General features: G+C 38.3%; 1 protein-coding gene across 3 annotated transcripts in view; it reads right to left on the bottom strand.

Moving 5' to 3' along the window:
* Window positions 1-19,092: 19,092 nt before the first annotated feature.
* LOC110441763 overlaps window positions 19,093-27,414 on the bottom strand; it is a 12,389-nt gene continuing 4,067 nt past the window's right edge. Inside the window, exons 1-5 of one of the 3 annotated variants that reach the window (XR_002461918.1) lie at window positions 27,025-27,404; window positions 24,822-24,930; window positions 24,094-24,289; window positions 19,569-19,755; window positions 19,093-19,265 (exon numbers count right to left, since the gene is read on the bottom strand). Coding sequence is in view for 1 of the 3 variants with exons in the window: in XM_021485007.1 (XP_021340682.1) it covers window positions 24,989-25,903 (915 nt within the window). In the remaining 2 variants the exon portion in view is untranslated. Of the gene's footprint in view, window positions 19,266-19,568; window positions 19,756-24,093; window positions 24,290-24,821; window positions 26,214-27,024; window positions 27,405-27,414 lie in introns of those variants that run through there. The other 2 variants (XR_002461917.1, XM_021485007.1) reach the window with 2 other exon arrangements.

Genomic DNA, 27,414 nt, shown 5'->3' with positions numbered 1-27,414 from the left:
ACCTGACCTTGACCTTCTCCGAGAGTATCCTTTTGATAAATATATTAGTTTTCACTTTTGATAAAATACTAGTTTTCACAACACTAGTTTTCACTTTTGATCAACAAAATGTAGCCATGTTTTTCCTGACCTTGATCTAGTTTTGCCAGAGAAAAAATTGGCTGGAGGAAAGAAAAGGTGGACGAGAATCTCCTTCCTGTGATGTTGAAGATGAACGAGAAACAGGTCAGTATACAAAACACTATACAATCCATTTAATGAGAGGTTTCCTGAGGATTTGTGGCTGATTAGCATGTTTGTCTTAGAGGTTTCCCATGGAACGGTAGAGGTGCATTGCATGTTAAAGTACACAAAACAAAATCAAATCCCTCTAACCAGGGATTTTCTAAAGATAAGTTGTTGACTAGAGTGTTTATAAGTCCCCCCCACTGGTTTCCAGGGGGACTTTAGGCTTGCACTCCGTCTGTCCGTCCTTCCTTTTCTCCTTCCGTCCGAGATGTTTGTCCGGGACATAGCTTCTGTACTGTTTCACCTGGAGTAACCAGATTTGGTGTACAAGGACATCTTGGGATGGCTGAGTTTAAGAAGTAGGTCACTATGACCTTACCCTTTGAAAAAGTTAGAAATCATTACCGGTGAGGGGTAGGGATTGAACTACTGTGCCTTGTTTAACTTGAGCTCAGCGTTGTAAAAGGAAGTGACCTCATTGTCTGCACAAATAGTTTCCCTGTGATAAGTCTTGTAGGATAAATGATTGATTTTCATGAAACTACGGTACCAATTACATATCTTAAATATCGCTGACCAACTTCAGTTGGATTTTGACTCAAATTTGGAAATCAACATGGTTGCCAGTGGGGCAGGTATAACATCAACTTCCGTGGAATTATTGTTTTGCTGGAGATCCCTGTTTTTAGTCCCCTACCGGGAAACCGGGGGGACTATAGTTTTCCCCTCCGTCTGTCCGTGGGTCCGTCCATCTGTCCGTCCGTGCGTCTGTCCGTCTGTCCGAAGAGGTTTGTCAGCACTCTAGAGCCTTCATTCTTTCATGGATTTTAATCAAACTTTACACACATGTAAAGAATTAAAATATCTTCAACAAGTTCGAGTTTCAAGGTCATCGGATCAAGGTCAAGGTCATTATTACTATAAATAGAAAAACTTTGTCAGCACTCTAGCGTCTTCATTCTTTCTTGGTTTTTAATCAAACTTCACACAGTCATAAAGAATTAAAATATCTTCGACAAGTTCGAGTTTCAAGGTCATCGGATCAAGGTCAAGGTCACTATTACTATAAATAGAAAAACTTTGTCAGCACTCTAGCGTCTTCATTCTTTCTTGGTTTTTAATCAAACTTCACACAGTCATAAAGAATTAAAATATCTTCGACAAGTTCGAGTTTCAAGGTCATCGGATCAAGGTCAAGGTCACTATTACTATAAATAGAAAAACTTTGTCAGCACTCTAGCGTCTTCATTCTTTCTTGGTTTTTAATCAAACTTCACACAGTCATAAAGAATTAAAATATCTTCGACAAGTTCGAGTTTCAAGGTCATCGGATCAAGGTCAAGGTCACTATTACTATAAATAGAAAAACTTTGTCAGCACTCTAGCGTCTTCATTCTTTCTTGGTTTTTAATCAAACTTCACACAGTCATAAAGAATTAAAATATCTTCGACAAGTTCGAGTTTCAAGGTCATCGGATCAAGGTCAAGGTCACTATTACTATAAATAGAAAAACTTTGTCAGCACTCTAGCGTCTTCATTCTTTCTTGGTTTTTAATCAAACTTCACACAGTCATAAAGAATTAAAATATCTTCGACAAGTTCGAGTTTCAAGGTCATCGGATCAAGGTCAAGGTCACTATTACTATAAATAGAAAAACTTTGTCAGCACTCTAGCGTCTTCATTCTTTCTTGGTTTTTAATCAAACTTCACACAGTCATAAAGAATTAAAATATCTTCGACAAGTTCGAGTTTCAAGGTCATCAAGGTCAAATGGTCAAGGTCAATATTACTATAAATAGAAAAACTTTGTCAGCACTCTAGCGTCTTCATTCTTTCTTTGTTTTTAATCAAACTTCACACAGTCATAAAAAATTAAAATATCTTTGACGAGTTCGAGTTTCACGGTCATCGGATCAAGGTCAATGTCACTATTACTATAAATAGAAAATCTTTGTCAGCACTCTAGCGTCTTCATTCTTTCTTGGATTTTAATCAAACTGCACACACTCATAAAGAATTAAAATATCTTCGACAAGTTCGAGTTTCAAGGTCATCGGATCAAGGTCAAGGTCACTGTTACCATAAATAGAAAAACTTTGTCAGCACTCTAGCGTCTTCATTCTTTCTTGGATTTTAATCAAACTGCACAAACTCAAAGAATTAAAATATCTTCGACAAGTTTGAGTTGGACAGGTTCGAGTTTTAGGGTCAAATGGACAAGGTCACAGTTACTATAAATAGAAAATTTTATCTAACATTCTTCCTTGCCTGTTTATCAAACTTCACACACTTGTAAAGATACCTTTACAATCAACAAATAAGATTTCTTAGTATTTTTATTCCTTTACCGGTGAAACTGGGTGGGGGGGGCAGGGAGGGAGAAGAAAACAAGAATACCTAAAGTTTTCCTCGCTGTCTGTCCGAAAAAGTTTGTCAGCATTCTTGCGCCTTTATTCTTTCCTAGTTTTTAATCAAACTTCACATTATTGTAAAGAATTTAAATATCTTGGACAATTTCAAGGTAATCGGGGCAAGACAAGGTCACTATTACTATTTTAGAAAATCTTTGTCAGCACTCTAGTGCCTCATTCTTTCATGGATTTTCGTCAACCTTCACATTATTGTAAAAACTTTCAATATATTGGACAAGTTCAAGTTTCAAGGTCCTCGGATCTAGGTTGAGGTCACTGTTGCATCTTAATAGATGGCGGGGGCCGGTAGGGGACATATATTGCTTCAGCAATACTCAGTATGCTTGTTAAATTTAAGAAATATTGCATCAAAATCATTTATTGATTGTGATGTGTCGTATTTTCCCCAGTCATAGTTACAGGTGGCTCAATTGAAATGATGTGTCTAGTTGTGCCATGTAAGAAGACATTTAAAAATGTGAACAGTCTACACTTCGCTGTTTTGAGGATGCAAAACCCAAACAAACAAGATCTTAAGTCGCTATGGTTCAGGTACTGTGACAAGGTTTTGCTCATGTGCGGAACTCCTGTGATAAGCTGTGTAAACCTTCCTCTGTACTAAATGACAAGTCAGTGTTGTGATGATGTCGCAATGTAAACGAAGGATTGGCGTCACATTTAAACACGTTGTAGCTAACGGCCAATATTCACTTTACAAAGACTGGAACAATAGAAAGGCACTCTTTATGGATAGGTGAAATATCCCAGAATCCAGCAAGTTATAAGGTTTACAATTTCTTCACTTCGGTGTACTGGTAAAGAATGCAAATAGCTCATCCGTCATAGCTTGACAAACTTTTAATATATACATTTTGTGTAATTTTCAATAACTGATGAATCTTATTGGAAATGGAAATAATGTAGAGTAAAGAATGGAATTGATGATAATAACAATAAGACTGATAATCAATTGTTCTCACATCCATTTCAGAGCCAGGGAAGAATTGACAAATGTTTCCAACAGTTCTCGTTTCATAAAGGCTCTTTCAAAATTAACAAGTGCTCCTACTTCTGAATTTTCCCAAACCGAGGCAAATAAGGCCCATATACAAAAATTAAAAGATGCTATGGCTGAAAGACAGAAAAAATTGAAAGGTAAAGAGGTCAGTGAAAGGCAAAGGTCAAAGGGTAAAGGAAAGGGCAAAGGCAAGTTGAAAGGTGATTCTAAGAAGAGTGAAGGTAAGCCTTATAAGCTTATTAAGGAAGTTGTTGGGCTGTCGGAGAGTAGCTGCTCAAGTGATGAGGAAATGGGTAGTGCATGTAAACCCAAAGTTAGTAAGTCAGCGAATGTTGCTGCTGCGTTTTCGGTGAGGAGAGATGAGTTGAAATCCCTCTCCCATCTGGAACCAGGAGGATTTTGTCGGGGCGACGATGAAGATACAAGCGAGACAGTGGGACAAAAACTTAAATCTCACTTTGATTGTCTCGAAAATGGATTTGTTGCACAGATGGAAGTGCAACACAAACCTAGTGTTAGACAGATGAGTAAAAGGAGGGGTAAACAATCCTCCAATACTGCTGACGAGGAAATGACAATGTCAAGGTCTCACGGACATCAAAAACTAAGGCTCGCTCAAACTTGGCCAAGATGAACATCTCTGACAGTTCATCTGATAGTGATTATTGATGTAAACATTTAAGGTTGTCCGGCCTGATCACCTATTTCTACGTAATAGAGAGCTGTAACATTGTAGAGGGATCCTGTTTCTGTTTAGGTACCATGATCCTCTGAGGGGCAATACATGCATTGTAACTTCAGGGTATTTAGATACTTGATTCTGATTTGTGAAAATTTCAAAAACACATTCAATAATATCTATGTTAAAATTTGTTGTTAATTGAATGGAGATAAATTCCGTTTCTTGTCTTGACAGTATCTGCTTTGTGTATTGTCTGATCCTGGATTCAAAAATCTTTTCACTCCGTCTGCCCACCCTGCCAGAAAGTTTACCCATGAATGTATATGAAAATTCATTTGTTGAAAAAAATATGTTCAAGTCGGACAATTTTAAGTGTTTAGATATGATAGTATATTTTGAAGTGTTTTAATTTTGTTCACAATATTTCACTTTCTAAATTGTTTGGAAAAAATTGCTATTATATATATATTCAGAATTTAATTTGTAAAAATATTGCTATCAATTGAAATTTACTTAATATCTTTTTACCTCCCAAAATGCTTGTTGTGAAAAGATGTGTGTTCAGAATTAAAACATATGCATGTTTGTTTTGTTTTAAGTTATTGTTCATCGTTAAACATTTAATACCACCAACAAGTTAATAGAATTGTTGGTGCAATATGCCTTAACTGAATTAACTCATTCACCCTGAAATTTATAATGATCTATTCCAACCATTTAATTGGAAGAGTTCAAATGTGTCTTCAGGGGTGAATGAGTTAATACTAACCTATCAACTGATTTGTGATATAAGTTATTGATTGAATTATTTGATGTATTTGTATAATTTCTTTTCCAGAGGTAGAAAATGTTTAACTACAGATGTTTTGTGGATTCACTATCAACTTGCTTGAAAGATTCAACAATGTGCAACTCCTTATTTTTATGACACGACCTGCAAGAATCTTATTCCTATCTATAAAGTAAATATCAACCGTTTTTCCGTTTCCCCAAATATATAATTAAATTAACTGGCTGAATTTTAATGCCTGTAGAATTCTATCCGTCAATTCAGACAATTTTAATGACTTTAAGGCTGATGATAATAAGCTTAAATATGCAATATGAATAAATAAAAGATTTACTTACTTAAAATCGGAAAAAATCCAGACCCTGATTTCAATAATTAAAATCCAGTCTTATGATGGCAATATCCAGTCTAATGATGGCAATATCTAGCCTTATGATGGCAATATCCTGTCTTATGATGGCAATTTCTAGTCTTATGATGACAATTTCCAGTCTTATTTTGGCAATATCCTGTCTTATGATGGCAATATCTAGTCTAATGATGGCAACATCTAGTCTTATGATGGCAATATCTAGTCTTATGATGGCAATTTCCAGTCTTATGATGGCAATATCCAGTCTTATGATGGCAATATCCGGTCTTATGATGGCAACATCTAGTCTTATGATGGCAATAGCCAGTCTTATGATGGCAATATCCAGTCTTATGATGGCAATATCCAGTCTTATGATGGCAATATCCGGCCTTATGATGGCAATATCCGGTCTTATGATGGCAATATCCTGTCTTATAATGGCAAATATCTAGTCTTATGATGGCAATATCTAGACTTATGATGGCAATATCCAGTCTTATGATGTAAATATCCTGTCTTATGATTGCAATATCCAGTCTTATGATGGCAATCTCCGGCCTTATGATGGCAATATCCGGTCTTATGATGGAAATATCCGGTCTTATGATGGCAATATCCTGTCTTATAATGGCAAATATCTAGTCTTATGATGGCAATACCTAGTCTTATGATGGCAACATCTAGTCTTATGATGGAAATATCTAGTCTTATGATGTAAATATCCTGTCTTATGATGGAAATATCCGGCCTAATGATGGCAATATCCGGTCTTATGATGGAAATATCCGGTCTTATGATGGCAATATCCAGTCTTATAATGGCAATATCCAGTCTTATGATGGCAATATCTAGTCTTATGATGGCAATGCCTAGTCTTATGATGGCAATAGCCAGTCTTATGATTGCAATATCCAGTCTTATGATGGCAATATCCAGTCTTATGATGGCAATATCCAGTCTTATGATGGCAATATCTAGTCTTATGATGGCAATACCTAGTCTTATGATGGCAACATCTAGTCTTATGATGGAAATATCTAGTCTTATGATGTAAATATCCTGTCTTATGATGGCAATATCCGGCCTAATGATGGCAATATCCGGTCTTATGATGGCAATATCCAGTCTTATGATGGCAATATCCGGTCTTACGATGGGAATATCCTGTCTTATGATGGCAATATCCGGCCTAATGATGGCAATATCCAGTCTTATGATGTAAATATCCTGTCTTATGATGGCAATATCCGGCCTAATGATGGCAATATCCAGTCTTATGATGTAAATATCCTGTCTTATGATGGAAATATCCGGCCTAATGATGGCAATATCCGGTCTCATGATGGCAATATCTAGTCTTATGATGGAAATATCCTGTCTTATGATGGCAATATCCGGCCTAATGATGGCAATATCCAGTCTTATGATGGAAATATCCGGCCTTACGATGGCAATATCCGGTCTTATGATGGCAATATCTAGACTTATGATGGCAATATCCGGTCTTATGATGGCAATATCCAGCCTTATGATGAAAATATCTAGTCTTATGATGTAAATGTCCTGTCTTATGATGGCAATATCCGGTCTTACGATGGCAATATCCTGTCTTATGATGGCAATATCCGGTCTTACGATGGCAATATCCTGTCTTATGATGGCAATATCCGGCCTAATGATGGCAATATCTAGTCTTATGATGGAAATATCCTGTCTTATGATGGCAATATCCGGCCTAATGATGGCAATATCTAGTCTTATGATGGAAATATCCTGTCTTATGATGGCAATATCCGGCCTAATGATGGCAATATCTAGTCTTATGATGGCAATATCCGGTCTTACGATGGGAATATCCTGTCTTATGATGGCAATATCCGGCCTAATGATGGCAATATCCAGTCTTATGATGTAAATATCCTGTCTTATGATGGAAATATCCGGCCTAATGATGGCAATATCCAGTCTTATGATGTAAATATCCTGTCTTATGATGGAAATATCCGGCCTAATGATGGCAATATCCAGTCTTATGATGTCAATATCCAGTCTTACGATGGCAATATCCTGTCTTCTGATGGCAATATCCGGTCTTATGATGGCAATATCTAGACTTATGATGGCAATATCCGGTCTTATGATGGCAATATCCAGTCTTATGATGGAAATATCCGGCCTTATGATGGCAATATCCGGTCTTATGATGGCAATATCCAGTCTTATGATGAAAATATCTAGTCTTATGATGTAAATATCCTGTCTTATGATGGCAATATCCGGTCTTATGATGGCAATATCCGGTCTTATGATGGCAATATCCAATTATACAGGTAATGGTACCTAGAAACATAGGAAGACACAGAGTGGAATGTTACATTCAATGCATTTGTTCTGTGTTTGGTGGCGACACTTTGCCTCGCGATCCGAGCACAATTCACAATCCAAGCTACATCTCCTTCCGGCTGGGGTCAGCTTTGGGTTTAGGGCAGGGAAATGTCTCAGTCAATCTCCTTGAAGGGTTGGTAGCTGGACGGACAAATTTCTTGTTCTGGCGCTCGTATCCCTCAAGTAGGTTGTGTACTACAGCGAGTCCGAACTTTGTGGTCAACTTTTTTTTGTCAGGATGAAAGTGTTTCCAGATTATCTTTGCGATGCAGAAACTGACCTCAAGAAGGTTACAAATCACCACCTTCTTCCACCACTTCAGCATTCTATGCTGACTTACACAGTATTGTGTTTGTTGGTCAGTAGAGTCCACGCCTCCCATGTAATGGGTGTACAACTGGATAGCCCGCGGATGATCAACCTCTCTGGTGTGTTCGTCATAGAAAGGGGATCTCACAGGTATAAGTTGACCCATTGTGTACTGTTGACATTACATTCACTAGCCTCACGTCACACCAGGAGATATATAGTTTGTCCCCATCTCTATGCACAACTGCAGGGTCTCCTTTCTTTGGCTTTGCTGTTTTCACTTCCCGTGGAACACCGACACGATTAGTACATACCACGTGCACGCACCTACTTGATTCTCCATCAAATCCTGGAATAATGCTGGACTAGTGACCTTAGGCTTGACCTGCTTGGTATCATGAAACACGAACCCATTTGAGGTATTCTCATACTTGAATTTTGTATAAAGTTTTATTAGCTTACCTGACCATAGGTCATGGTAACCTATTGTGATAGCCTTTTGTCCGTCGTTGGCATCGTGCATTAACTTTTCCTTGTGAACACGATAACTTAGTAAATGGTAACCGAGTTTGATGAAACTTTGTTTGCAGCCATATATCAATAAGATCCCGGACGAGTTCGAAACTGGGAGTTATTTGACAGTAACTTACAGAGTTATTGCCCTTTGTAATAATATTATTATTGGACCTTGTAAACACGATAACTTTGTCTGGTAATTATTTGATGGTAACCTGCAGAGTTATTGCCCTTTGTCATTATATTATTATTTGTCCCTGTGATGTTGATTGACATTACACAAGAATAGATGTAAATTCATGTGGTACACCTTTTTTTAGGTCACCTGAGCTTTAGTAACAATTACTCCCAGATCATGAGATGGGTAAATCAAAGTCTACTAGGACCAGATTTTTAGTCACCCCTGGGGGAACCCCAGTGGGGACTATTAATTTTGGTTTCAGTCCCAGATTTTGACCTCTGTTAGGAGGGCTGTTGTGTATCTCAAAACGACACGGGTAAAGTGGCGAAGTTGGCAAGTTTGTGTGCCGCAAAGAGTCGAAGTTGCGTGATACTATTAACCGGCAGGAATTTACAAATGACATCCATGCGAATTAAACCGATAATGATAAAAGTTTGAGTTTGCAAATTGAATATCAACCGGTTCAAAACAGCCAGATACATTCCGGTATTTTCTTTTCGAAGGAGAATTGCTGATATCACAATTGTTTGGTGTTCTTCATGTCTTGCGAATTCGGCTGTTGGCGGGCCTCGTCGGAGTGACTGCCTTTGAGCGTACAGTTCACATTCTGCCGATATCGGTGACCGATTCAGTCGGATTTGCAAACGATCAGAAAACTACTTGGAAAAGTGTATTGTATAACAAAAAATAGAAGAAGATTTATCCGTATATGAGATTGAATCTTTTCGGAAACTTATTGTTGTGAAAACAACATCGTTATATTCCAATTACCTGTTCTGCCCATGCCAGGTTACCGTGTCAGCGCGCAGATCTCCCCGTATTCGAGATGTCGGTCAACGCTAACGTTATATTTGCAACATGCTTTACTATTAATTCCCTGTGTTGCCATGGCTACCCGAACAGCATGTATTTACACCTGTAAATTGTTTACTATTTTGATTGACAGGTGGAAATATATCCGTTGTAGCTTGGTCAATGATTTATCGGAAAATGATCATAGAGAATGATGGGTGACTTTATGTCATTCTGACATATTTCCATATTTTTTTTTTAAATTGCTGTTTCCACTTATTCCCAACTCAAAAGGTTTTATTGACATTTTCAAATGACAAGTAAAGTCATGGTTACCATCTTAATAAGCTAAGACAAGTAAGTCATACGGGGGCATACAAAGAAAGTACTCTGACCCCTCTCCAGCTATTTTTCTTGGTCTAGTTCAGTAGACCAATCAGTAGACCAACAGGGCAAGATTTCAAAGTCAAAAGCTGATTGAACTTAAAGGCACCAGAGTAACGTTTATGTCGACACCCGGAAATAAATTGATGTCATGGCTTCCTAGAACCATGGAAGCCATCTTGCATTTAATTAATAAAATATTTTTTAAATCCAAACTGAAAGTTTCACTAAAATGTTACTCACATCAACATCAGATGGGTTCTGCTCAGATGATGGCAACTGATTGCAAAACTCTTGTTGTTGTTGGGCTGGAAACTGTTGCTGGGCTGAAAACTGTTGCTGAGCTGGAAACTTGCTGGGCTGGAAACTGTTGCTGGGCCGGAAACTGTTGCTGGGCTGGAAACTGTTGCTGGGCCGGAAACTGTTGCTGGACTGGAAACTGTTGCTGGGCTGGAAACTGTTGTTGGGCTGGAAACTGTTGCTGGGCTGGAAACATGAAACTGTTGCTGGGCTGGAAACTGTTGGGCTGGAATACAAAACTGAGCTATTGAGTATTGACATCCACTTTTTTAATACAACATCCCAATTTTATTTGTTGTCATGGCTGTCATTATTTGAATCGGCACAATTGATCAGATGACCAATCAATGAAATTTTTACTGGTCACTCGATGTTCAGGTCTTAAAAGTTTCGCAGACACTAATAGTAAATTACATATCATGATTTATAGCAGTTAAGGATTTTGTAGCCTTCACAAAGCATAAAGTTGATATACCGGTACAATTTGTATTACATTGTAATTACCTGGTTACTCTCTACATCCGTCAATCACTTTTGCCTGTCCTCCAGCTGTCTTTTTAGCTGCCCCACCTCCTCAGTGATGTCATGTTCATGGTTTGGACGAGGGTCCCCATTATTTGTGCAGTCCTCAGCCAGCAGAGCATTATTTAGCACATCAAATGCATCTTTCAGGATGAATCCAGACTCTGAACATGACATGCTATTGAAAAAAAATTTAGAACATCAGATCTACACATTAATTTATGTTTTAACAAGCAAATTTGTGGAATTTATATCCCCCGCTTGCAGGACATATTGTAGGTTAACATTATTGAGGTTAGTTTTAAACGTGTGAGTATCGTGCTGTTGAGACATAATGTATAGCTTCAAACTTGAAGAAAAAGAAAAAGCCCTATACCTCATTTTATACAAAACAACAAAGACAGAAAGTATAGTTGAAATAATGTTTATTAACTCATAATTGTTTACTACATAATTATAACAATTTGGCATTCTTGGGGCTACTCTGTATGACTGCTATTGGCAGCTGATATATGATATCTACCAGTGTAGTTAATATTGGTGTATCATAATTGGAGCCTGTAGATAATGGCAACAAACTGCTGAAGAAAGCAAGTCAAAAATCTTAGGGCTGGATCTACTGCCAAACACTAATTGCGTATAAAAGTGATAACATCCCTCCCATTGGATACCATGAAAAGGCCACAGTGATGGATGAATGGGCACTAACTTAAATGCATCTGATATATCCGTCTTACACATCCAACTATTCCTACCTAATTGCTTGATAATGTTCACAGCATGATCAATAGTAACATATTGTAACGAGTAATCTTTTTTGTCAATCAACTCATTTAAGCTGGGGTTATCATCATCATTATGTGGGGAAGATAAATCCACAATAAGTCTTTTCCTTCTGGAATATTTTCCCTCTGCTATTCCGATGGGATTGATTCTGTACACTTCAAAGGGCATGGTATTGTATGGACCCACCAAGAACCCCTTATCCACTTCTGTTTGAATCAATGAGACACAGTGAATGTCCGGTTGGCTTTGTGCTGACAATAAATTATTACATTCTAAAGTTGTCTGAGGCATGTGTTGTATACCGGTGTGGAAACCTTGACGTAAGCCACCGAGGAGATGTTTTACAAACTGTTTATCCGGATGGTAAGTGAGCTGTTTCTCAAGTTCATTTATGTTGATTGGAGTAGAAACAATCGGAAACCCCCCTACTGATTCCCGCGACGGTGGCTGGCGCGGGAAACTTGGCCGTTTTTTGCATCCTGATTGTTGGCTGCAGTACACACATTTTTTGAATGATCCTGTTTACATATAATGCACACATGCAAATAGCTGCAACGAAAGCGGCTACATCCCTTGTCATTGAAATTGTTACAGATTTCCGAGTTCTGGCTGTAGTACTTGGTTCTACCATGTAAATCTGTGCTTGCATTGATATTGTTGTTGTTGTTGTTAGCATTATGTGACTGCCTCTGAGACTGCTGGTTTGGGAATACACTGAGTGGACAGAATCCAGACATGTGATTAACACTCTGACATAAATTACATGTCACCGGTTTCAGGTTTCAAATATGTTGCAGAATAGGGTGTTGTTGCGGAGTCCCCAATTAACACGTTTGTTGTGATATAGGAGGTGAGCGGCGGCTTTAGCACTGAATTGTTCGTGGTACTCGTAGAACCCACCCCCTCCATATCTAGTTGCCATCTCAACTATATCCCTCTCATATAAATCCAATTCGTTGCGCCGGTGTGAGAATGTGTCGCATAAAATATTCTTATATATCCCGAAAGCTTGTATAAATTCCCCGATGTTCAGATTGCATTGCAGTCTTGGGTCAGGTCTATCAGAGCCCCCATTGACATTTGGGCCAAGATAGTACGGTATCAGAAGAGTTGACAAATTCACGTCCTTACCTTCAAGGATGTTCCTCCTGATCACTGGTGAGATAGTCTCAACGAAAGGGAGGTCCTCAGAATTCACTCCCACCATGTCACTGAAACCTGAGGGGGCGGCTGGCGGAAAAATAGTAGACTGTACGGGATCCTGTGGTACCGTGAGATCAACCTGTCTGTTGATAGGGATCATTCTGACTCCTACCTCTGTCGCTGTTTGTAGGTAACTTCCTGTGGCCGCTGCAGGGATAGGGCTGCTCTCCATGCTGCTTATTCTATCTTGCATTCTCTGCATGTCCTCCCTCATCGCTACGATGGTATGTGTCAATTGAGACACGGCAGACACGACCGCTGAGCCGCCATCTTGGTTGTCTGATGCGCTGGCATTATGGGTAATGTTGCCCAACATCCGCCCAGCTGTTCATGTGGGGGGCAAAATATCTTGATCGGGGGTCACGGATACTGCACTAAACAAAATAGTTAGCTGTGATTTCTTTGTAGACGTGGAAGCATTCACACCAAGTTTACTCAGCTCTTCTCGCAATTTCTTTGCTGTCCAGTTCTCCGGTAAATTTACGTCATAAGGCACAGACCTGTTGTTGCGTTTAGGCCCCATGTTTACAAACACCGCGATGAAACAAATAGGTCTAAACAAAATCAAGGAGACTGGAACAGATGTGTGGTTGTTATCATGTCTGCATCTGAAGTTGCTGATAAATAAAGTCACTGACCTTCATTAGGCACGTGTTATTTACGATACCTGACTATTTCATCCAGCCACAGAACCAGTTGCTCCAGTGAAACACAGTTTGGAAAGTTCGTAATTAACAAGTGATCACTACACACTTTGACCCAGCAGATAGCCAATACTGTATTCCGAGGAGATTCGGAAACGATGTGGTATAATCAAGATGAGGTATAGTGATGTAAAATGTTGTTTGACTTAATTAGTCCAGTGATAAAATCTCTGCTTTCCCTCCAAACTTTTTCTAGCAACTGGCCAAGAGTCACTGTACTTACTGACCATTGGTCAATTAGTCACGTGACTACTAATGAATATTCTGGCCTCATCACTTTATTGCACATGTTACCTAATTGACCCTTCCTCTGAAACTAATAACAAGGCATCTAATTTATCAAGCTGTTTCAGCTCACAGGTAAAACTTGCTTTGTATAAACTTGAATTTAATAATTAAATTCATATTGATTATACGTCAATATGCACAAATCCCATCTGTTGGCAAACTTAGCATGAGCCGGAGGTGAATACGGAATTTGGTTAAAACATCTGAACAGTAAGTACTGCCTGCACTGGTTTGACTACTTTCCAGCTGATCGTCCTCTGTATGATCAGCTTCAACTGGCTGTTGATCAGGATCAGGCACACTGTTGGGTGGAGTCGTGTTTGAGTTGATCATTTGCCTGGCTAGAAACCTATCCCTGAAGCTTTTGAACAAATCCGATATGTCACTGTCTGTAAACTTCTGTATATGAGAGCAAACACACTACGGTGTAGAGTTTTAAAAAAAATTCAACGTTATTAAAATGGCTTACTTGGATGAAATTATATGTTTTTAAATATAGTATTAGTTATTCAGGTTTCATACTCTATAGTTTTAAAGATAATTTATGCACCAAAAAGAGAAATATTTGATTAAAATGACATGATTGATGCTGTAACGGACGTGATTTGTCAAAAAGATAATAAGTTGAATATCTGCCAATATAGTTCAATGAACCTATCTGGGAGTTAAATTTGTGATGCACAACACAAACCATATCTATTGCATAGATAATATTCTGTTGTCTGACTTATATACGAAATACTAACAATTGACATAGTCTTAACCCTTAGGCTGCTTCGCGCGACATATGTCGTTTTGAAAAGTCGGGCCGTCAGTGCTATGCACGACATATGTCGTTTCTTGGTCTGTAGGTTTTGATCGGTAGCCAGGAAGTGTGAAGTCGGGTTGTTGCTATACCAACCCGAACGTGTATAGAAGAAGGCTTCTGATTGGTTGTTTTGTCATTACTTTTGATATTCATGGCAGTGTACCCTAGTAATAACCAAAGGTGTGCGAGAGAATTTCAAATTGAAAAAAAAGTCATAAAAGTGGCGGAAGTGTAGATTGGAGCGATGAATATGATGGTAAACATTTATTCTCCATCGTCACCTACGATGATAATAAAGGTTTTGAAGGGTTTGGCTTGGTTGATGTGGAAATACTTCGGTGTAACATAATAAGTAACTTTCACATAAACGGATTTGTGCCCTACGCAAACAGGAAAATATCGGAGGACCGAGGCGCATATGTCGTCTGCAGGTGAGGCCGAATTGAACATAGTTCTTCAAACTTTTTATCCGTGATTAAATCATAAACTAGACTGTAGCCAAGATATATCTATATGCCGACTGTGACAGTAAATGTATTTAATGGCGACCTGAAACCTGTAGCAAATCACATGCAATTCTTGACGAAATACCTGACCTTTTTACCTGAGAATCTCCGTGAAAATATACAGCGTCTTATGTCAAAAATGAAGTTTACAATCTCTGTTATCATTTGCCAATCACATTTGCGTACGAAAATAATTTCAAAATGATCTTCCTCTAGCTTAAATCCGATTAATTAAAAGTTTCACATTTTCTTACCTTTATTACCACCTGTACAGGTAAATACTGAAGCAACTTTAGAATTGAAAACGTTCATATAAACTTGAGACAACAACGAACAATTTTCATACGTTTTTTCACATATAACAAATATTTTCCAAGTTATGCACATTTGAAAAATCAAGTAAATCAATTTAAATTTCAATAATTAATTCAGCAGTGGTGTCCCTTTACATAGAAATCAATGTAGCAGCCTACCCACCTATGCGAATAAAAGTTCCGTCACTGCATAAAAAAAATCCTCCATCAACTGAAACTAAACTTAAATGAGTTTATCATTCATATGTAACCAGACAGTAAAAAGATACACAATAAGTCAGTAATAACTATATTTATCACAAATACCGTAAAAACCTGTGTCATTTGTGCAGGTACTTTTTGAGGCTGAAAATTCCCCATAAATGTCTACAGACTACAGACTGATTTGACCAATAAGGGATTATAAAAAATTATGTTTATACTTGAAGCGTGGACAATCAAATACATCCTCTTCAAATCTACTCCAAGTTTTTTACGATGCTTCATTTAATAACTATTGAAATAATTCGCGAGGTTATTATCAATCACGTGTTTACGTAATGTTAGACGCGAGATCAACATGAAAGTGAGCCGGGAAAAAACCCATGCTGTACGCATTGGCGATTAAAAAAACCCCTAACAGAACTTACATGGAACGGAGCTTAAATTGAACAACTACATTTTCGTAATAGTATGGGGAAAACGCACCGAGATGTCGAAACGTAAGTTGATCGCCGATTCTCTGGCATAGGAATTTGGCTAAACTTTCTTTGTTAACGGTTACCTATTTAATAATGCTTTTCACATAAACTCAGGTAACAACACAGTTTGTATTAATTGTATCTTTTATTGATGTTTGACATAAATAAATGTGTTGATCGTCGTTTGTCTTCGAGTTCCGTGTACCAAGGGAGATTATCTCGTATTCAGGATGGCGGTCTGCCAGAATCATCGATCTTTTCATGAAAAAAACTTGAAATTGCTTATACCTGTGTATTTTACGCACCCCCCCACTTTGGGTATTAAATTTCTGGAAAAAAAGTGCGCAAATTACATGGGTTTTTATGGTATATAACAGACATACAATGGACAACGTAACGGATGTAATGTAAGGGATGTGACGATTGACACACATTCTGTTGATAATTCCCCCCCTCATCCAAGCTTGCGATGGATGAGAGGGATTCTCCGTAATGAAAACCCGAAGGGGGTGACAGATGCGCAGTGGACTCCATGGTGGACCGTGTTATGTCCTCGTCCCTGGGGAGTGACAGGTGGGCAGTGTAGTCTATGTAACTATGAACTGTGATGACCTCGTCCCGGGGGGTTGACAGATACACTGGCACAATCTGAGTTAATGCAATATGGGGGCCAGGTCCAGATGACTTTCGGAATTCGCTATTTGATTGGATAATTGAAAGGTCACATGGATGTGACCCTCTTTGTTCCAGTGTTTTGCAGAGGGGCGATGGCAGGGTATGATTTTAATTAGACTGCATTTTACTTTACCGTCATTTAAATTCTGAAAGGAAAAGCAATACAATATTACATTTTCCTTACGTCAGTTACGACTCATAATCATTAAAGGTTTTAATATTAATACAAACTTCTGACAGTTGACGATCACACTAATTGTTACAAATATGTTTACCTCAACACTGGCATCTGCTGTTGGTACATCCACTGGCAATCAAGCCACAAACTGGTTGGGTGACCAAAGAACCTCTTCTACAGATGTTCTTCTTAGATTTGTCCACATTATTACGATGTCACTTGCAGGTTCCATACTGTCTTGGTGGAAGTATTCTCCTGTGGAGATGTTTTTGTGCTGTGTATATTGTGGATATAATGAGTGTATTTGGCATATCAGCACACTTGCCAAGGCATGAATTTGCCATATCCCCATGTAACTGCCATTTTTACATATGCCTAGAACTTCTTTCTCGTAACAGGTTTTCCAGGTATTCTGTGTTATTCGTGTTCCTGGTTCGTAATTGTCAGAGTACTGTGCGTATATGATTGTCCTCTTTATTTCCTGTGTATGTCTGGTGTCCATCTGATAACTTTGCTAGGTGCATTGGCTCAACATGTGGTATTTATATATCCCATAATAGTATGTGTATAAAACCAGAAACGGGTTTATCCGGAATGGTTGCATACATTACATTCCTTCCCTTTTAAGTGGAGACATTTTTTTTGTTTAAACAAGAACTTATATGTAACTATGGTAACTAACTAAATTACAGTAATGTAATACTGAAATAATTGACTAGTTTTACTTAATACTGAAACACATTCCTTAACAAGTCCTATGGTATTTCGTACCCTTATCCAGTCCTAATTACATGTTTAATAAATCACTTCGCAATGTTCTCAGGAATAAAACACCATTATGATTAAGTACGAACCAAGTCCATATGCTTAAAGCTTAAGTATAATATGATGGTGGCTTCCTGGTGCGTTGTGGACGGGCATAGTCTGATTTATTTGCAGACTGTTCTGGTCTCGACTCAGGATTTGCTTTCCTGTAGATGAGGTCATACTCGTATGCTGATAAGAGAATCACCCAACGTTGAACGCAAGGAGAAGCCATTGTAGGAATAGCTTTATCGGCCCGAAGCAAACCCAGCAGTGGTTTGTGGTCTGAAAATGGTGAATCGCCTTCCATACAAATACTGATGAAACTTCTTAATGCCGAATATGACAGCTAGACCTTCTTTCTCGAGTTGTGAGTAGTTTTTCTTGGCAACCGCTAGAGTTCTTTCCTGACCATCCTCCATGATGCGATAACACAGCACCTACTCCATATGGCGAAGCATCGCACGATAGCACCAAATCTTTGTGTGGATTGTAGTGTACGAGTAGTTGTGAAGATTGCAACAAATCTTTGGCCTGATTCCATGCTTTCTTCTGTCTCTCCTTCCATATCCACTCTGCATTTTTTTGCATCATAATAGCCATAATAGTTTATCATCCCAAAAAAGCTTGAAGCTCCTTGACATTAGTGGGTGCAGGAGATTCTTTAATTGCACGGATCTTTTCGTCAATGGGCTGAATACTGTCACGGTTAATGCGATGACCTAAATACAAGACTTCATCTTATAGAAACTTGCACTTTCCCTTCTGTAGGTGTACGTTGGCTTTGTTCAGACGCGCTAAAACTTCTTCTACGTGCAATAAGTGAAGTTTTAAGTTGAAGTTTTGTTCTGAACCATACACGAATATACTTCCTGTCCTCCGCAAGCAATTCCCGTCTCCATATATTTTCACGGGGAAAACTGTTTCACCTGGGATGTGTAGCGGCATCAGATCCAATGCCATCTGATCTACTTCCTTTCTGACAGATACCCATACCAAAATCAGCTACCCAAGAGCACATGTGCTGCGCATGAGTTTCACATGAGAAACGAACCTTGTAATAGCAAATGAGGTGACTGCTCACATGGCTCACAGCTCACATGGCTCACATGAGCTTTGCATGGTTTCATGATAGAGATCAAGACCATGGGAGCTTTTGAAAACTCATATAAAGCACATGAGCTTTTGAAAACTCATATAAAGCACATGAGCTTTTGAAAACTCATATAAAGCACATGAGCTTTTGGAAGCATATAAGCTAGATAGAAAAAAAAGAACTAAAAAACAATATCCATGTCATTCAAATATTTTATATATGATTTTAAAATTTGACTGCATGGACTCCATCTTCGGAAATGTCTTTTTCCATTCAAATGTATCTTTTGCTGTCCAGACATTTTCTGTTGATGATGGTATTCAAGGATGCATCTTATGTCCTGAAACACTGTAACAGGTAAATAAAAATCATACAGTGTAAATTCATATTGACTAACGAGTGTGTGCATTGTAGAAAATCACAGATTAAAGAAAAACAATGTACTAAACAAGAAAGGATATAATGTGTTCTAAAAACAAAGTACTAAACAAGAAAGGATATAATGTGTTCTAAAAACACTTTATGGGTATTCCCAAATCTCTTTTACATGTTTAAATGTTCACACTCTACTTTGATTTAACCTGACGACACCAGTTTCACCGATAATTAATTAATAAATGTTAGATGAAAGTTTCCCACCAAATGCATTACCTTTTATTGCCAGAATAATTTTGCCTGGCAGGGCGGGTTTGGTCGATTTTCCCCCTGTTGCGCTATGAACAGCCAGATACTTTGGCGCCAAGAAGTAGTCCAGCAGGGACCAAGTCCTTCGACTCTCACTTTTCAGTGCCAGCTTTGTTTCATTGACGTAAATTTGATGGCCATCTGATAACAACACCTGAAATGGGATAATTTACCACATTGATTAAAATGATATCTTCCTGCATATATTAGGTAACTGTCAGCTCTATTTACAATTGCTCCTAAATTACACATTTCATGAAATTTATGCAGTAGAGGCAGTACTGGTATTTGGAGTTGGTACGTTTAAATGTCTTTAAACTCCCTTGTCAACAACTTTCAATTTAGTCATTGACAATTTCTCATCATTGGGGACTCGGAGTGGGAGAATGATGGGAGAGGTTGGCGTAGTTTATCGGCAAATGGAGACTGATCCTGCAGGTGCTCTAGATTCTGCCTACTAGTGTGGTTTTTTCCGTCTCCAATTGCTCAACGAGCATTTTTAATTGTCGTAACAAAGAGAGATCTAGAATAGTAATAAAGTAAAAATTAGAAAAATGACATTAAATAATGACATGTTATAACACAGTTTTTGTGTGAACAAATGTGATATCATAAATACAGTAATTATGTGTGTATTAAATGGAAGTTAACCGGCATGGCAACTTAACATGTTTGATATTTTTGCTCCATTGAATAGCATTGAATATGCAGCCATAAGGCCAACCTTAAAATGTTCTCTGTTTGGCATGTTCTGACAAAATAAAGAGACAGATGGTTGATACCGAGCAACTCTGAGGTACTTAAGGAAACACTACTAGAATGTACACTTAGATAGACCATAAGAGTTGATTGAACATAGATTACAGAAAACCAACCACTATTGCTTTCTTCTTCTTGAAGTATTCAATTGTTTGGAGTTTCTGACATTCCACTGACTTCTGTTTCCTGATTGTTGCCTTGGATGGTTTCTTGGGCTGTCCTTTCTCTTTGTTTTTTTTCGTCTTTGCTTCAATGCTGGTAATTGCTTGGCTAGCAGAAGACTGATCTCGAGTGCTGGCACTTTCGTTCTCCGACTGTGAAGTACCACGCATTTCATCTTCAAACTCCTGAAGTTTCGTTGTTGTTTTTTCTCTCCGTGGTTTGAGGTCATCGGAATCAACATGGTGTTCCAAGGCAAACTAAACTATTCCACTGTTCCCATCAGATTCAAATGCGTCTCGCAGTCGTTCCTGTTGCTCCGTGGCGAACGCTTCCGCCTCTCCACGTGCTACGTGTACGGACACCCACCCCACAATGACTGGACCATCATTTAAAGTATACAAGTTAGATACAACCCCATAATGAGTGTACAAATGAGTGTACAAACACGCACCCCTGTCTGCAAAATGTGTAAGACACAGTTAAAATATTCTAGGGGATCAACATCTTCCATGTCAGCACACCTATCGAGGAAACATGGGATATCTTTGAAATCTAAGGAGTCTACCACTAGTCGGCCCCCTTCAGAAAGTGGTCAATTACGAATAAATCGTGCCTTTTCGGCGAAAAACAAGCTTTCACACAACTCGACAATCCACGGACACATCACAAAGGCTATTGGTGTCTTTAATGCCAAAGATATGCGACCGTGTTTGTTAATTGTTTTATTTTTGAATGTTGAGACTTTGTTTGAACTTCTAATCTTCATACTCAAAACCTTGTAACAAGGTTTGTTTTGTTTGAGTTTTTAGCTCACCTGGTCCGAAGGCCCAAGGTGAGCTTATGCCATACCGCAGCGTCCGTTGTACGTCGTCCGTCAACTTTACACTACTTGTCATGAACCACTGAGCGGATTTTAACAAAATTTGGTGTGGAGCATCCTTGGGTGAAGAAGAACCAATTTGGTATAAATGGTGGTTCTGGCCCCCCAGGGGCCTGAGGGGCGGGGCCAAATAGGGGAAATATAGCAAATTCTTCTTTAAAATCCTTCTTCTTCTGTAGAAATGAAAGGATTTGTTCCATATTTGGTCAGAAGCATCCTTGGAGGAAGGGGAACAAAGTTTGTTTAAATGGTGGGTCTGGCCCCCCTGGGGACTGAGGGGCGGGGCCTAATAGGGGAAATGTAGCAAAATCTTTAAAATCCTTCTTCTTCTGTAGAAATGAAAGGATTTGTTCCATATTTGGTCAGAAGCATCCTTGGGGGAAGGGGAACAAAGTTGGTATAAATGGTGGGTCTGGCCCCCCTGGGGGCTGTGGGGCGGGGCCTAATAGGGGAAATGTAGCAAATTCTTTAAAATCCTTCTTCTTCTGTAGGAATGAAAGGATTTGTTCCATATTTGGTCTGAAGCATCCTTGGGTGAAAGGGAACCAATTTTGTATAAACCGTGGATCTGGCCCCCCCCCCGGTGCCTGATGGGCAGAGCCCAATAGGGGAAACATAGCAAATTATTCTTTAAAATCCTTCTTCTTCTTTAGGAATGAAAGGATTTGTTCCATATTTGGTCTGAAGCATCGTTGGGTAAGGGGGAGCGAATTTTGTATAAACCATGGGTCTGACTCCCCAGGTGTCTGATGGAAAAAATTATTGAAAAAAAATATTTTGGAAAAAATACATGAACACGTTGAATTTGTCTCCAGACTAACTTAATTCATTGTCAAAGAAACTGAAATCTAAAATATGTAAAAATTATATGTTTTTTTTTAGGTCACCTGAGACAAANATTATCAGTATTAGGTAGCAGTTTGATAATAAGCACATATCAGCCCTGACTGACCCCCAGGGGCTGATGGGTGGGGCCAAAAAGGGTAGAATTTACTGAAATTTCAAAAATCTTCTTCTCAAGACCCAGATATGGTAGAATCAAATACTCTTCATAGATGGAAGGGTCTTAACCCTTAGGCTGCTACATTGATTTCTATGTAAAGGGACACCACTGCTGAATTAATTATTGAAATTTAAATTAATTTACTTGATTTTTCAAATGTGCATAACTTGGAAAATATTTGTTATATGTGAAAAAAAGTTGTATGAAAATTGTTCGTTGTTGTCTCTAGTTTATATTGACGTTTTCAATTCTAAAGTTGCTTCGGTATTTACCTGTACAGGTGGTAATAAAGGTAAGAAAATGTTAGACTTTTAATTAATGGGATTTAAGCAAGAGAAAGATAATTTTAAAATTATTTCTGTCCGCAAATGGGATTGGCAAATGATAACAGAGATTATAAACTTCATTTTTGACATAAGACGCTGTAATTCACACGGCGATTCTCAGGTAAAAAGGTCAGGTATTTGGTAAAGAATTGCATGTGATTTTCTACCGGTTTCAGGTCGCCATTCAATACATTAACTGTCACAGTCGGCATATAGATATATTTTAGCTACGGTCTAGATTATGATTAAATCACCGATAAAAAGTTTGAAGAAATAAATCGGCTCAAAACGTATCAATGTCAATGTTCAATTCGGCCTCACCTGCAGACGACATGTGCGCCTCGGTCCGCCGATATTTTCCTGTTTGCGTAGGGCACAAAGCCGTTTATTGGAAAGTAACATATTATGTTACACCGAAGTATTTCCACATCAACCAAGTCAAACCCTTCAAAACCTTTATTATCATCGTAGGTGACGATGGAGAATAAATGTTTACCATCATATTCATCGCTTCAATCTACACGTCCGCCATTTTTATGATGTTTTTTTCGATTTGAAATTCTCTCGCACACCTTTGGTTATTACTAGCGTACACTGCCGTGAATATCGAAAGTAATGACAAAACAACCAATCAGAAGCCTTCTACTATACACGTTCGGGTTAGGTATAGCAACAACCCGACTTCACACTTCCTGGCTACCGATCAAAACCTACAGACCGAGAAACGGCATATGCCGTGCGTAGCAGCCTAAGGGTTAAGGTTTATGACCCTAGGGTCTCACGTTTAACCCCTGGGGAAGGAGGGGGGGGGGGGGCAAAATTTATTATGGTTTATAATGGCAAATGATACTTTGAATATTACATGTTAATAACTTGATTGGAAGTATAACCTTGAATTGACAGTTTGATACTTTGAAAATTTTGAGCCAGCCCTACCCCCAAGGGCTGTAGGGAGGGGCTCAAAGGAGTCAGTGTGCTAAAATTTCTTCATTTTACATGTTAAGAATCAGAGGTGCTAGTTTCAAATCCTTTTTAGTCTGAAATCTGTATGCTAGATATTGAGTAAGGTGGTTTTATTGTTTTTTGTCACTTTGAATAATATTTCTGTTCATGTTAAAAACAAAATAAACTCTCTGTATAAATATATCAGGTGACCGTTAAGGCCCATGGGCCTCTTGTTTCATAAGAGGTTAACATCACAAAAATCTTTTAATCAGTTATTTAGCAGAAGACCAATGCATGACTTATTTTATACATTATTGTCTGCTTTATTCATTCCAATAATTTTGTGATGACTAAACTTATTTTTTCTTCAACTTCTTTTAATATTAGTCTGTCATTACAAATTCAATAATTACTCACCATTTAACTGAATGTCCTCAAGTCTTTTTCCCTTAAATTGTCCGACCAAACCCATATCTTGTATCAACAGAATCTTTGCGACATCCACCCTTTCCAGAATGTCTGACGTCATCCGGGAATGAATTTTGTGTACTTCCATTGTGTGCCCTAAATGATCCAAGACCCACTGTCTGTCTGCTTCAGTAGTATTGAGAGCCTGGAAAATAACTTTCATGAATTAATTCCTGGTATTGAATATTTGAGATACAGTACAAGATATTCAAAGATTTACATCATTTGGGCAAATACAATGGTTCATATCAACCAGGCAAGAAAAATCTAACAAAACAAACTGCAACCCCTCGTTGTATGCAAACAAAAATTAAAAAAAACCACACCAAAATCATGACTAAGCATGATTAATACTCCAGATTTTATATGGATACAGACCTGGGTACACTTGTAAAGCATGCATGTGCTAATAATCTTATTTTCTATCATAATGCATACTAAAAATTGCCATGCATATTAGCACCTTTTAAACTTTAAAGGTTTACTGAATATGTTAAATGAAATTAATTACCCAGGTCTGGATATACAAATCAATTGTGGTGTCTTGTATATATATTGACCACTGGCCAAAAAATTCTTTCAAGTTTATTTTTGAGAAACTGGTTTTACATTTAAAAAATAAAACTTGTTTTAATAATTCAAGTTGCTTTAAGCTGAACAAACACAGAATTACCTACCTGCAACATGGTAGCCATGTATTTCCTCATGTTAGATGTTCTCACAAGAGTTGGCATTTCTAGGGATGCTTCTGCAGCCACACTTCATATGCCCTGAAAGCGCCTGCTCCTAGAAAATAAACTTCATGTATTATATTAATGTACAAAAATGTTTTACACTTCCTGCATTAAAGAAAAAGTTCACCAATCAATGTCCTGATTATTGGTAAAATTGAACTGAACCCTTGAGTCTGTAGTCTAGTTAACGTTGTAGGCGACGTAACAGTTGAAGAACTCTTACTTTTCTGTGATATTTGTTGCGACACTGACAGTTCCTGATTACAGTTTGTTTTCTGAGCTGAAATAATTTGTGAATTCGAACCAGCAGCCCATTTTCCTACGCGTTCAGTTCTCCACACTATTTTCTTTCTCAACAGTTTTTGAGTTAGAATGTTCTCATACAAAAAGGGTTTAGGTAGTTCAACATCCTCCTCCGTTGCATTTTGCAAATAAAGGTCGGTCAGGGCCACTTCGGAGAAAATTTCGTCTTTCTTGGTTATGTACATATACAGTGCTTTGCATATCACATCTCGTTTGTTCTTTGCTAATAGACTTACAACTTCTGATGGACTTGCATTTGGTTGACATGGTTGACGCTGGTCATTTGATTTTGAGGCATGTGGAATTCTGGATATTTTTAGCGTGTTCTTTCCGGAGGCTATATCTTGAAGATATTTTCTGCGGTTTTCGAATGACTGTCCAAGCCTGCTCCACACCTCCTCTAAATGTTGTGGATTGTCCAGAACAGGAGCACCTCTGACAATTCCTTTCATGAATAATGTTCTTTGCTTTTCACTGATGTCACAAAGACATGGTGCTTTACTCCAGAGACGTACATTTTTAGCAGAGTCCTTCAAAAGACTCCCAAAATACACTTGCGCCGCCGTGTGAGGACTTGCCCCTTTTCTCTTCCTTGGCCTCATCAAAAGCAGCTGCTCTGCTGTGTAAGTACATGATGATAATGATACCATTGGCACTGGAGGCTGAGGAATGCGGGCGATCAGTAACGATGGCACTAGTAGCTTCATGACCAAAATCTTCATGGATTTCGCTACGCATTTTCCATGGAAATTTGCTCCATGGAGTATTGGGAATGATATTCCGTGTAGATTCCGCAGAGAAAAAACAAAAGACTAGGGATTTCTCCATAGAGAATGCTGCCAAACTTCCACGGAGTTAACTGAACTCCGTGGAAATTACAGGTTGACCTCCCCGGAGGTTGCCAATGTATTTCGGCAGAGATTGTCAATGAATTTCCACAGAGAGTGCTTCATCTCCGCGGAAAATGCTGAATCTTCGTGGAAAATGCAGAATCTCCACGGAAATTACTGAATCTTGCGGAAAATGCTGGATCTGTGTAAATATTGAAGAATCATGGTGTATTGTGAATTGAACATGCTCAAGAAACAATCATTTAAATAACCGCAGATTTTTTCAGAAGATGGCTTTACAGCATTGCAGGGACACTCTAGCATTACAAATAATTTAGCAAATGAAATACTAAATACAGAACTATCTGAACTTCATTTCAGGCGACCTGTGAAACAATTTTGCGTATAAAAACCTAAAACATAAATTATTTGAATGATTTTAAAAGAGGAATCATGGAAACTCTTGAAATATCATTATTAAATAGGAGTCTCTTGTACAAATTCAGAGATTTGACACTGGTCAGAAAAGGACTGCTTTATAATTTTCTTAAATATTTTAATTCATTAATAGAATACTTTTCTGATACAGTCGAACCCCGTTATCTCGAACTCGTTTAACTCGAAGACCCCGTTTAACTCGAAGTGTTTCATGGGTCCCGGCCTAAACTGTTCTTAATCTTAGTAATAAAAACTCTGATAGTTCGAACTCTGAAAACTCGAATAACTTGGATATCTCGAAGTGAAATATCGGTCCCAACAACGTAAATCCTACATAAAAATATCGCTTACCTCGAAGTTTCTTAAGATTCACAAGTCGATCATATATTCTTTAATTATTTGATACATATTAGACGCAGTGCTACGGTAAACATCGTTCTCATAGAGCAGCTTACGCTCGGTCATAATTACTTCGATTAAACTTATTGTATTAAAATGTGTTTGACTGTAAAAACACTTTGTTCAAATAAAGAAACAGACTTCATCAATGTAGATTAACAACAATTAGTACTCACTGCGAGCCCGTAAACAATTTGAATGGCATATTATTTACACCAAAGCTGCCGACACATTCTAACCGGTAAATGGGTCACTGTGTGCGGTCATGCGTAAATAAGCTCCACAGTAAAAATCACAACCTAGGACTGGTTCGTCGATTTATGTTTTTACAGGAGCTTGTATGGCAGTGACACTGATAATTAATTGAGGGATTATAGGAACAATACGATAATTATTATTGAGTACGTCGTGTTGAGGAGATGTCAAGTGTCATTGGGGTCTATAAATGTTGATATGTTTCCTGATTAACTCATACCCATTTCGGAATGTCGAAATCAACTGAGCAATCCAACGAAGGACCCGGCTCCACCGGGGGGATACTTGGATCAGTTGAAAGGGTGAAAACC

This window comes from Mizuhopecten yessoensis, unplaced genomic scaffold (assembly GCF_002113885.1).
Source record: "Mizuhopecten yessoensis strain PY_sf001 unplaced genomic scaffold, ASM211388v2 scaffold716121, whole genome shotgun sequence".
In the NCBI taxonomy this organism is placed as follows: Eukaryota; Metazoa; Mollusca; class Bivalvia; order Pectinida; family Pectinidae; genus Mizuhopecten; species Mizuhopecten yessoensis.
The sequence above is the reverse complement of the archived record's forward strand: the minus strand, read 5'-3'. Positions and strand labels throughout refer to the sequence as shown.